We start from the raw sequence: 13,948 nt of genomic DNA, 5'->3' as shown, positions 1-13,948 counted from the left end.
TAGTCGTCACATGAAAAAAAAAATGTAATTGTAACAGCTAGAAAATACATATGTTAGTGCAAGAGATTTGGGTCGTCCATTAACAGTGCATTTGGGTGGAAAGCTCACTCCCCAGAGTAGCCCTGAGAAAACATGCTGTAAAACATTCCCCTGAATATTCCCTTTTCATGTATTGATTTAAATAAGTAACTAAAAGGGAAAGGCCACTTAAAGTGACCTTATCAGTCTGTTACAGAGCACTCAGATAGGAGAATGTGGCCCATATGAGAATGGTGATACATCAATCTTTTCATAGACATAAGATGAGGTAACAGTTCTCAAGTCTTCATCTCAAAATGTCTAATCTCTCGTGGGCAGAAGACATACACACAAATGGACATGAACCTTCTTATGATGGGATAAAGGTCAGCCATTTTGGTCAATCATGGTTTTCCAGTTATGTGATAAGATATTATGTAAAATAATTATTTGTAATAGTTTATCTGCACTGTATGTTTGTTAGCCAGACAGAGGAATGGTTCCATGTTTTTATTACTAAAGTTCCAATATGCAACTTTTTGGGCAATCTGACTAAAGTCATATAGAAATGTGAGTTATAGATCTGTCATTCTCATTGAAAGAAAGTCTAAGAAGCGGTGGATCTGTCCTATGTGTGCTATTTCTATGCTTCCTGTTCTTAAAGATGCACTATGTAGAAATAGCTCATCCATCTCCTGGTTGCTAAAATTCTTATAGTTCACCAAATGTCACTTTATTTGACAAAACAAGCTAATATAGTGTGGAGAATCATTGTATCATCTAAACCGCTGTAAAATATATTTTCCATAACCCAAATTATTGTATTTTCAGCTGTTTGAAGCTGGTGTACAAAACCGAAAGCAAAATATGCCAAAACTTGAAAACAGGAAGCATAAAAATAGCACATATAGAACTGATCTAACATTTGTAGACTTGCTTTCAATGAGAATTACATATATAAAATACGTCACATTTCTAAAATTACATATTGATGCTTTAGGTTTCGTTTTTGCGTCTTTTACTTTCGCTTTTGTACACCAGCTGAAAATACAATATTTTGGATTATGGAAAATATATTTCACATCAGTTTAGATGGCACAATAATTCTCAACACTATACTTGCTTGTTTTGTCACATAAACTGAAATTAGGTAACTATTAGAATTTTTGCAACCAGGAAATGGCCGAGCGATTTCTGCATAGTGCACCTTTAAACTGCCAATATGCCAACATTACATTCAAACAATAGTCCCGATCGGTATTAAATAGATTGCCCGCCTGTTGGGAAAACAACCTGTGGTTACCTAGGTTACCCCATTAACTCACAGCAAAAATGTGGCCCTTTTCAAACACAATTTTCTTGTTGTCTTCTTGTTTTAGTCAATTACAAAAGTACAACACGTCTAAAGATTACCTTTCAACATTGCCTGTTCTCACTACTTAGAAAAACATAATATTGCAGGGCTTCCCTCATGCCCCTATTCATGACGGTGCTAGGAGCCGAGTGAGTTAGCTAGTTACCGACCGGAACATTAAGCTAGCCAAGCCCTACAACACAAACAAATTGACTATACAGCTAGAAATAGTGAGTGGCGTTATAAATGAACTATACTAAACAAGATATATGCCTTACCTGTGATGAAATGTTTTCCACACACATAGTAATGTGTAGCCTAATTGGACACAGAGTCCGCACATTTCCCACTCTACAAAGGCGAATAGCGTGAAGTCACAGGGCTCTGTTCGCATGCTCTATTTTTTCCTAAATAGGAGTATTGCGATCCATATGTCGAGATTTTTGACTTGGTTACATGTACATTGAACAACACATCAACATTTCGGCATGTTTTGTTATATCTGTATAACTAAAAACCAACAACGAAGTTGTCTCTTTTACAATGGGGGTGAATGGGAAGGAATGTTGTTTTCCCCAATTTGTGGGCGTGGTCGAGGGGAACTCCTTCTTATGTCGTGAATATTGACTCTGCGTTTAATGGTTTTCATTTTCACCTTATTCTGGAACTTTGAGGGTTTATGACATAGCCCCTCTAGTAATTTCATAGAATCTCTATGACCGTAGATCTGTCATGATACAACGGGATGCGTGAGATGAGCAGCATTAGTTCCAGGTTGGGTTTTTCTTCACTGGTTATTCAGACAAATCGCAATTTTGCAGGTGTTAGCTTCTTTCTATTTCGGAAGGGGGTGGGACATTTGGCCCATAGACTTGCCTGAAACTTGCAAAGAGAGAGATAGTGGAGCTATTTGTTCCAGTTCCGATCTTCGTCCTATCTTCTCTTAACACGTACAGTTGAAGTCGGAAGTTTACATACACTTAAGTTGGAGTCATTAAAACTCATTTTTCAACCACTCCACAAATTTCTTGTTAACAAACTATAATCTTGGCAAGTCGGTTAGGACAAGGATATCTACTTTGTGCATGACACAAGTAATTTTTCCAACAATTGTTTACATACAGATTATTTCCATTATAAATCACTGTATCACAATTCCAGTGGGTCAGAAGTTTACATACACTAAATTGACTGTGCCTTTAAACATCTTGGAAAATTCCAGAAAACTATGTCATGGCTTTAGAAGCTTCTGATAGGCTAATTGACATCATTTGAGTCAATTAGAGGTGCACCTCTGGAAGTATTTCAAGGCCTACCTTCAAACTCAGTAACTCTTTGTGTAACAGTGTAGCTTCTGTCCCTCTCCTCGCCCCTACCTGGGCTCGAACCAGGGACACTCTTCTGCACACAGAGACAACAGCTACCCTCAGCATCGTTACCCATAGCTCCGTAAAAGCCACGGCCCTTGCAGAGCAAGGGGAACAACTACTTCAAGTTCTCAGAGCGAGTGACGTCTCCGATTTAAACTCTATTAGCCTGCGAACTAGCTAGCCATTTCACATTGGTTACATTTGCTTGACATCATGGGAAATTCAAAAGAAATCAGCCAAGACCTCAGAAAAAAAATTATAGACCTCCACAAGTCTGGTTCTTCCTTCGGAGCAATTTCCAAACACCTGAATGTACCACGTTCATCTGTACAAACAATAGTATGTAAGTATAAACACCATGGGACCACGCAGCGTCATACCGCTCAGGAAAGAGACGCACTCTGTCTCCTGGAGATGAACGTACTTTGGTGCGAAATGTGCAAATCAATCCCAGAACAACATCAAAGGACCTTGTGAAGATGCTGGAGGAAACAGGTACAAAAGTATCTATATCCACAGTAAAATGAGTCCTATAACGACATAACCTGAAAGGCCACTCAGCAAGGAAGAAGCTACTACTCCAAAACCACCATAAAAAAACCCAGCCTACGGTTTGCAACTGCACATGGGAACAAAGATCGGACTTTTTGAAGAAATGTCCTTTGTTCTGATGGAACAAAATAGAACTGTTTGGCCATAATGACCATCGTTATGTTTGGAGGAAAAAGGGGGAGGCTTGCAAGCCAAAGAGCACCATCCCAACGTGAAGCACGGGGGTGGCAGCATCATGTTGTGGGGGTGCTTTGCTGCAGGAGGGACTGGTGCACTTCACAAAATAGATGGCATCATGTGGTAGGACAATTATATGGATATATTGAAGCAACACCTCAAGACATCAGTCAGGAAGTTAAAACTTGGTCGCAAATGGGTCTTCCAAATGGACAATGAACCCAAGCATACTTCCAAAGTTGTGGCAAAATGGCTTAAGGACAAGGTATTGGAGTGGCCATTACAAAGCCCTGACCTCAATCCTATAGAGAATTTCTGGACAGAACTGAAAAAGTGTGTGCCAGCAAGGAGGCCTACAAACCTGACTCAGTTACACCAGCTCTGTTAGGAGGAATGGGCCTAAATTCACCCAACATATTGTGGGAAGCTTGTGGAAGGCTACCCGAAACATTCGATCCAAGTTAAACTATTTAAAGGTAATGCTACCAAATACTAATTGAGTGTATGTAAACTTCTGACCCACTGGGAATGTGATGAATTAAATAAAAGCTGAAATAAATCATTCTCTGTACTATTATTCTGACATTTCACATTCTTAAAATAAAGTGGTTATCCTAACTAACCTAAGACAGGGAATTTGTACTTGGATTAAATGTCAGGAATTGTGAAAAACTGAGTTTAAATGTATTTGGCTAAGGTGTCTGTAAACTTCCAACTTCAAATGTATGTACCCAGAACTTAATTGAGAATCTAACCAATTACGCAATACTTTAGTTCTGGGTTAACCAAGATAATAAAATGTCTAAAACCATGCCTTATATATCTCACAGTGGTATGTACGTACAATGACCTTCCTCAGGTGCACAGTTGATCAGAATCAAGCCATTAATGGCTGAAAAAGGTCGACTCAGACAACTGTCTGGAATAGTAGCTCCACTACTTTCTAAAAGTGGAATATTAGAGTGCCTAATGACACAATGACTGCTTTTACTTTCTTTTCATTTTTGTGTTAAGCCGTCCTGAGGTGGCTCTAAGTCTCTCCTCTTTGTGATGGGGTCTGGGTTTCTGTGAAACGTTATCAGAACCAGCATGAAGGGATGAGGGCAGGAAGAGAACAAAACCACTCCTGTGACACTTCTCAAAGGAATCTCTTTCTTGTGTAAACTACGGCTGAAACCTAGGGAGCAGGGGCATGGGTGGGTTTATTAAAGGCTGGAGGGTTGGCACAGCCTATTTAAACAGTGACAGAGTTCATCTCTAGACTGTCACTTTTAATCACAGGCGCATTGATCATGATGGCACAGTCAGGCAAAGCTTGAGCTACTCCACTTGGCTCTAATGTATTAAACACACAGGACACTCGATATCTTCTCCATTTATCATACGCTGCTGAATCTCCGGACCAAGCTATATCCGTAAATGTCGATATGTGACATTGTGAAAATAATTAAAACACAAATCAAATGCAATGTTTTCTCCCGTTTTACAACATCATGTCGAACTGTTGACATAACCATAAACCAGTCACTGAAGACAGATAGTCTCTCGTATTGGTCTTCACCGTGTGGGATTTCAGAGGTTTCACTCCCTAATTGATAACTTTAATAATACATTAACTGGATAGTTAAAACATTAACCTTTGGTGTCTCCTTTCTCGTTTTTGACTGAGGATTTAATATGGGATTAGTTAAATTACCTAGTTAGAGGGTCTGATTTCAAGATAGCACACTGAGCACAGACAAAAATAATACTCCCTGGCTTTAAAAGGCAAAGATCATTTAATTATCATATAATTATGGTATGAAGTGCCCCATCAAATGGAATGATACTGCATTCAAACTTTTTTTCTTCTTAATTAACAGCCTGTTGTCCTGTTATCCTATCATAACATCCGTGAGGAGACCTTAACAACATTATGAAACTAGTATTGTTAGTGTGTAAATGCAAGTTGTCTAAAAGCTTGCCTTTGCCTGTATTTCACATGCACCAATGGTTAAAAACAGCAAATCTAGTATCTTGAAGACATACAGTAGGACTAACTGGCCACCACCTGCTTGGCTCTATCTGACACATAACCCATAATCTTGGGAAATACAGGACAGGATTACATTGCTATTGTTCTCACAAGGGAGAGAGATGACAGGGTGAATTTATGAGGTCCAGCAGTGATGGGTCTCAAAAGCAGAACAGCATCCTACATGTAGTAAAGTGCCTATCATACGTATTCACCCCGCTTGGACTTCTTCACATTTTATTGTGTTACAAAGTTACAAAATCAATGATCACATCTATACTGACCACATCTACAATATATAGACAAACTGACATGGTACGTCTATGGAATAGACTGATAAATATGCCAGAACACAGAATCACAAAAACAAATTGGACTGGGACCTTACTCATTAACTATCCATGGGCTAGAGAATTATCTATTTGTTATGAAACTGAAATACAGTTTCACCAAAAATATGGTAATTTCAGGAACAAATTTCCATGTGGTGTTAACCAAATCAAGGACAAGCCTTTTCTGATCCAAAAGGAAAATTGAGCAGCTGATATTTGGTTTAAACCTAAACTTAGAACGTACACTCTCATCAAAGAGAACTACATCACTGAACCATATGTCCACCTGAACCTAACAAAAGGCCGAAGGTCAGTTAGCGCACAACTCAGATCCGCCCCCCCTCTGGTTATAAAGACGTGTAGATTTAACAGAGTGCCTGAAGATAATTTTTAGAACACGCCTACTGTGTGATCTTGAAGAAATCAATTTAGTGTTTTATAGCCCTCTGTATGACGATCTGAGACATGTTCTTTTTTGTATATAAAAAAAATGTGGCAATAACCCTGAAGTATTCTGCTTACAGGGCGAGCAGAGGCTTGAATTTTGTTTCAGACAGGGTGTGTTTGAGATTGCTCAGATTGTTCACAATGCCTGGAGGAGAAGGAGAAATGTACTGTTTGTGTAGTGTGGCTAGACGGTAGCTGTTCTGGCCATGATTATTATATGCACATCATTTGTTAAATGTATTTTGTTTTGAGTATTAATTTTGTTTTAAGATTAATGAAAAATAAAACACTAATATATCTTGATTAGATAAGTATTCACCCCTGTGAGTCTTATTAGATAAGTCTATTAAAAATATTTGCCCATGATTGTTTTCAAAATCCTTCAAGTTCAGTCAAGTCTTGCCATAGATTTTCAAGCAGATTAAGTCAAAACTGCAACTTGGACACTCAGGAACATTCACTGCCTTCCAGGTAAACAACTCCAGTGTAGATTTGACCTTCTGTTGTAGATTATTGTCCTGCTGAAAAGTGAAATCCTCTCCTAGTGTCTGCTATAAAGCAGACTTAAGCAGGTTTTCCTCTAGGATTTTGTCTGTGCTTAGCTCCATCCCGTTTCTTTTTATCCTGAAAACCTCCCCAGTCATTGCCGATGTCAAGCATACCCATGCCATGATGCAGCCACCACCATGCTTGAAAAGTAGGAGGCAGTTACTCAGTGACGTGAGGTGTTGGATTCGCCCCAAACATAAGGCTTTGCATTTAGGCCAAAAAGTGTTTTCCTTTGCAGTGTTTTTTTGCAGTATTGCACTGAGCCTTGTTGCATACATGTGCATGTTTTGGATTCTGTTTGTTTTTATTCTTCTTTTTACTCTGTCATTTAGGTCATTATTGTGGAGTCACTACAATGTTGTTGGTCCATCCTCAGTTTTCTCCCATCACAGCCATTGATCTCATTTCTAAAATAATAGCCTTGTATTGACATCCCTGAGCAGTTTCCTACCTGTCCTGCAGCTCAGTTCAGAAGGACGACTGTATCTTTGATGTGTCTGGTTGGTTTAATACGTAATCCACAGCCTAATTATTAACTTGACCATGCTTAAAGAGATACTCAATGTCTGATTTGTTATTGTTACCCATCTACTAATCACTGCCCTTCTTTATGACGCTTTCAGAAAGTTTGGTCTTTGTAGTTGAATCTGTGCTTGAAATTCAATACTCGACTGAGCGATATTACAGATGCTGTATGTTTGGGGGAGAGAATCAGGGGTGGTCATTTAAAAAATAATGTCAACCACACAGAGTGAGTCCAAATAACTTATTATGTGATTTGTTACTCCTGAATTAATTTATGCTTGTCTAAACAAAGGGGGTAAATACTTATGCAATGACTACATTTAAGTTATTGAATTTGCATTCATTTGTAAAAATGTGTAGAGTTTTTTTCACTTTGACATTATGGATCATGTTGTGTAGATCAATGACAAAAAAAGCACAATTAAATCTATTTCAATCTCACTTTGTAATGCAACAAAATGTGAAAAACATGTATGATAACCACTGTCAATCTAGGTGACAAACTACTATATTCTTTCTCAATGTTTGTGTGGGATATCAGTGAGCCCAACATGGAAATTGCTACAACAAACTACATTTTAAGATGACAAATATGACATGAAGTATTTTTTCTACGGCTAGAACAAGATGCTCATATAACAAAATAGAGAAAGGTTTGTCATAATATATTTGATTATACTTTGAACAAAATATTCTCTCTTTTTTTCATGGTAGATCTACAATATAGTAAATGCAGGTAAACCTATCTTTTCATGGTAGATCTACAATATAGTAAATGCAGGTAAACCTATCTTAAGTTGCCAGTGAGCTCACTTCTCAGAGGAACTTAGAGAAATCTCCTTTGTTAATGAAAGACAGATTTTCAATTACCTACTAATTTTATTCCCTCCTGAGAAATTAGAAAGGAACAAGTTTGTTCAATATCAATAAATCCAATTACCAACTATATCCCCTTCTTTCTCTTAGGTAGAAAAAAATGTATTGGAAAATATCATCTATGCTTATCCATCCCTCTTGTAAAAAAAACAACAACAACAATACTCCTACAGTAATATCACAGAAAAAAATACAAATCTACTGGTTGTAATGGTAAATATTTGTAAATATATGCCTGAAATAGAATTTGGAATAGCTTTATCTATTGTGGATTTGAACATATAAATTAGAAGTCTGCAGAAACAACTTTTCCAAAATGTTAACAATATCTTAAAATGTTGACTTGTGATCAAAGAACAACCACATTTATATGCATTAATCTTTGTATTGTGTCTAGTGTTTACACTCTTACGCATTCTGTGAAGTTCCCTGGTCTACCACAAGCTGTTCCTCATGTACCCAATCACTAGATCTGCTTTTCAATGCTGTACGATTTTGATCTCTGTATCACAGTAGGCCTATCTATGTGTTAGAGTGTGACTTCATGTGATTACATGAATGGAGTGCTTTTCTTAAGTGTATAGCTGTCAAATTAGTGTGGGCTATCCACGCCAGTGTTCTGGTACTGGGGAGGAATCAGCAGACAGTGTGTCTGAAGTGCGTATGACTCAATGTGGTGGGCCAGCTACGTAATTTTAATAAGGGAAAATAATAAAGAGTGGAGAAGGGAATAGTAGCAACCCTAAAGCTTTCCTCACTCGTAGAGTCTGTTACTCTGAACAAGTAACAGAAATACTGAGTGCCAAAATAAAGTCCCAACATACAGTACGTCTCAGCTAAGTTCAGTGTTGATCCATCAATATTGGCTATATGTCCTATTTGAAACTGTATGCAGACAATTTGAGTCAACATTGACAGAGACGTCAAGTATCGTATTGAGAAAAAAATTGAAATCACAGAATCGTAAATTATATTTAACATATAATAAGAAGTGCTGTCGAACATGCACAACTAACAGACAAAAAAGTATATACCAGGGGCCTTTGCGTAAATGTGTCCTTAAAAGAAAGTGAGTCGATCTGCCTGGAATTACTGTGGAAAGCCCTGTAAGCTGCTTTACAGAGTGATTTGCCTGTGCTTGCATGGGGGTAGTGTTATTCCATATGTCCGAGTTAGACATCTATTAAGCCTATTTCTGGGCCATCACCTCGAGTCATAAAATCATTACAGTCAACAAGAACTCAAACAATGTTTATTTAGTGTCCCTGAAAATACTTGCTTTGGCCTGTTCTGTTATAAGGCAATATTAAACACTTGAGACAATGTCTTCTTCGAAATACATTACTTATGTTGACATTTTGTGTGGTCTCTGATCATTTGAGAACTGAAGTTTGAGTTTACATCCACACTGAACACACAATGAAACTCATCCGAACTACTGACAAATTTGTTTGACATACAATGTCTTGATACAAAATGGCTGCTACATTCCAATTCAAAAACCACAGGTGCAGTTGGAGCAAACTTAGTCTGAACCAATTCAGCAAAATAAACAAAATAAACGTGCCTCAGCTCTGAATAAAATGAAAACTTTTAGTTTATACATTGGAAAGAAAATATATCTATTATGCTTTGAAGTTAGCTTCTCTGGAGGTGCAATCATCAATATTTTTTGTGTGAATTCAATTTATAACATATCAATTAACTTATTTTGATACCTGTATGAACATCAAGTCTTCATGTCCTCATGGCCCAATAGATCTGTAATCAGCTTTTAAGTGGCTGGCTGCACTCTGGACGACCTAGCTACCAGCATTGTAAGCAAAGCAAAGCAATACCACTCGGTGGATAAGTAAACAAACATTAACTTACTTGAGAAAACAGCCACCAACTGTTGTAAAACAAAACAGCCCTTTTTTAACAACTGCTCAACGGCAATTAAAGACTTGTCTCTGTCAGCACTTTTACGTTGTTCCGTGTCGTGACTTATTTTAAAATGTGTACTGTTGAGTGAACAAGCTCAGGACTAGGCCACTTCACTTGACTCCATCCACGGCTGGTGTTTAAATCCTGAATACCGAGGCCCTCGGTTATTGCTTTCTAGAATAATAGAGATGTGTTCTCAATATTTCCAATTTTTAAGTTAATTATAAAAAGGTGTGATTCACCTTATCAGCTTAATTGGATGCTTGGATAATATAATGAATATATATTTTATAACAAATATATGCAAGAGACATCACTCACTGCTACCTTGTGGTACCACTTAAATTTGTTCCCTTATATTACTTTAATCTTTACTGATTGAAGAGATTTTGCCCAAGGGTTATATATACACACACATATGTTGTTATTGTTATTTTATACACTATAGCATTATTAAAGACAGACAGGCCTCAACAGCCAGAAACTACCCACAGAATCTATTGAAGACTCGGTATTGCAGGATCAGAAATGATTCCAGGAATAACTTGGATTGAAATGCATATGAAACATATAGATGTTTGATATGTCTTCATCTAGATCAAATAACAAAATACCACTAAAGGCCTATATTTTCAAAAAATCCCCATTACGCTCTGAGGACTGAAGTATGTTGAGTGGGGATGTTATATTAGGCAATGTATCTATCCTCAAATCCAGAAAGATATGGGTTAAACTTGGAAAATACATTTATAAATGTGTCAATCCATCCAGAGGAGAGCACCTGAAAACACACACACACACACACAAGCACACACACACACACACACACACACACACACACACACACACACACACACACACACACACACACACACACACAGACACACAGACACACACACACACACCAGGAGCAGTTGCTGTCTCTCACTTGATTATAGAGACCAATCTGCTGCAGTAGATGTAGGCTTCCCTAACAGTAAATGATGGGGCCTGGGTGATTCTAGGTGAATTTGGCATCTCATAAATGTTGGTTGGAAGTTGAATAATGACAAACACGAGTTAATGAATCCTATCTAAATAACGAACATAGCTTGAATGAAATACATTTACCATAACATCTAGAAATCCATGAATGACTCACTAGGCAGAACTGAACTATGCTTATTATTGATGGTTTAAAATATGGCCTTTATGATGTATAGGCTATCAAACCATGTCTGGCTTTCCCCATGACTCCACTTCATATTGTTTTACAGTAGACCTATGCTTTTCCATTCAACACCGTGTGAGGCATCAGAGCCAGCACATTACAGAGCCCTGAATGTCATTCAGCGCAAATAGTAGTTGGAAACATGTCCAGGCGCCTATGCATATGTATTGACCATTAGCATCTTTACATCTTTATGCTAATAGAATAGCATGAGCATTATGTTGTATTCAATGCATGATAATACAGATATAGGCTATATGTCTAATATATCCTAGATTAGTACATTTAACACTTACTTTGGGTTTTGTGTGTTCCAAACCACCGATTCCAACGTTTTGGCCACGGGCAACAGCGACCTGCACAAGACTGTCAAAAACCAAAGGTAGTACTTCCAATTGGAACAGGAGCCTGCCATTTCCACGCTTATTCAGTGATGCAAATGAATCAACGGCACGATGAAATCATAAAACAAAAATGGATACAGTGTAAATGTACAATTCTAGATCCCATTCGCTAGTGTCGCATGTAGATCATGCGTAAAATCACGTTTAAAATGACAAATGATAACCATCACTGAATAGATATCGTGAAATCCTGTTTCCTCTGTTCCGTGCAGGCTATGCAAGCAGAACAAGAGTATATTGCAGGTAAAACAATGTTCTGGATTCTTTATCTCATCACCTTCCAGTGTCGAATAGATTTGTAAGGTATGCGTACGTTTAACTCCTTGGTATAACAAGTTTCAAAATGTCACTGGTCAGAAAATAATGTTGAGTCGGTTAACAAGTGGAGTCTTCGCCCGCGAACCCGTGCGCTGGAGTGCGTTTTATAGTTGCTGATGCACATTTAACAATCCGATACTGTAAATGTGACCCCTTTGTCCTTGCTTCAGGAAAGATCTCTGGCACGTCTGTTTTCTTATACTCTTCTTTGTATGGTGAACCCGTTGTCTATAGATAAGTCCATTTCATTGTATCGTCTATAATAACGCTCTAACAGAAAACATTTTGCGTATCTCCAAAATAGCCTACTCCATATGTGTAGTAGCAGACTCCAAAACACTCGCGATAAAATGCGCAAAATCCTTATTTTAGGTGTAAATTAATCTCCCGTGCATTGAAATTCCAATCCACTTGAGATGTTACAGTGTGCCTGTATATTGGAGACACCAACTCATGTTCGAAGTCCGTTCTGAACTGCTTCATCCAAAGTGCATGAATCACGACATTGATAGGCTACGGGTGAATAATCCAGTTTAGAATCTATAAAAAAAAGAAAACAGCTGGGAAATAAAGTTAAATATTGTGCCTATTTAACTTGAACTCGCAAGGAGTTTTTCCAGTGATAGTTCCAGCGTACAGTGCACACTCCAAACTGGCATACAATACTCCTTCGCACACACTGCTGCGTACGTAATGCAACGCTTGGATAGCCCTGACCTCCCAACCAATCAAGGCAGTTTGGCGGAGTCCTCTCATTATTCAGTTGTTCATCATTCCCTTGACCGAAGGGACTCGGCATAGTACAGTCCGGGCCTTTTACAGTGAATACATGGCAATTAAGAGATACTTATCATTTTCAACATATGTGCGGACTATTTTGTATAAATATGTGTTGATTAGACATGGTGAATATGTTGGCCTGCACCGGGAATGTCTCCACAATCAACACAGGTAATACATTTTTCCTTTATAAGGTTTAATATAGCTGCGCATGATACATTTATTACAGGATGTTACTCACTACATGGACTACTTATAAGGTGTTTGATATAGTCAAAAACATATATTTTTGATGAGTCTCTCATTAATTAAAGATGGTAGTCTGTGACTCTTGTCTAATATGGCTCGTATTACTATTGACAATGTTGCCCTCTATCGGAAAGGGTGGAAACGTTGTGGGAAAACAGAACGCATTATCACGAGTGAATCTTGCTGCATCTATTCTTATTTTATTATTTTATATTCTAGGCTATTATCTTCTATCCTAAAACGTTTCTCTGACAGTAATATATATGATGCATTTGAATTCAAATTATGTATATTATCAAAGTTATGGCAGCTCATTGCAAAGCCATTATTGGTCAGACTTGCTCTTACAAATCAAAAATCAAATGGTATTAGTCACAAGCGCCGAATACAACAGGTTTAGACCTTACAGTGAAATGCTTACTTACAAGCCCCTAACCAACAATACAAATAATTATAAGAATAAGGAATAAAAGTAACACGTAATTAATGAGCAAAACAGATGTTTCCAAGTTTGTTGCCTTTTAGGAACTCGTTATTGATTAACATCTCAATATGGTTCAAATGTAAATTATTTCTTCTTATATCTAATTTCAACACAAGGCTAAACACATGGATGTCTTTTGCACACCATAATTTATGATGGAGATAGTAAAAAAATGCATTAAATGTAGGCTATTATGGAGATAAACATGAATAGAAATATACTGATCATTTCCTGCTTTAAATCAAATCACAGGTAAAACTTTCTTCCTTTGGCCTTCCTTGGTCCCTTGGGATCTCTTTATGAACGTGCCAATGTAGGGGTGGACTGGGACCTAAAATGTCCCTGGCATTTCTAACACACTGG

The 13,948-nt window shown here is 37.7% G+C and overlaps 1 protein-coding gene across 1 annotated transcript in view; it reads right to left on the bottom strand.

Annotated features, from left to right (window-relative positions):
* Window positions 1-12,755, bottom strand: part of LOC109892586 (ephrin-B1-like) — a 77,552-nt gene extending 64,797 nt beyond the window's left edge. The window contains exon 1 of the mRNA XM_020485231.2: window positions 11,647-12,755. Within this exon, the coding sequence (XP_020340820.1) occupies window positions 11,647-11,765 (119 nt within the window). The 5' untranslated portion in view covers window positions 11,766-12,755. The remainder of the gene's footprint in view (window positions 1-11,646) is intronic.
* Between the last annotated feature and the right edge of the window lie 1,193 nt (window positions 12,756-13,948).

The sequence above is a fragment of the Oncorhynchus kisutch genome, linkage group LG6 (assembly GCF_002021735.2).
Source record: "Oncorhynchus kisutch isolate 150728-3 linkage group LG6, Okis_V2, whole genome shotgun sequence".
NCBI lineage: Eukaryota > Metazoa > Chordata > Actinopteri > Salmoniformes > Salmonidae > Oncorhynchus > Oncorhynchus kisutch.
This window is presented reverse-complemented; position numbering and strand designations above follow the sequence as displayed.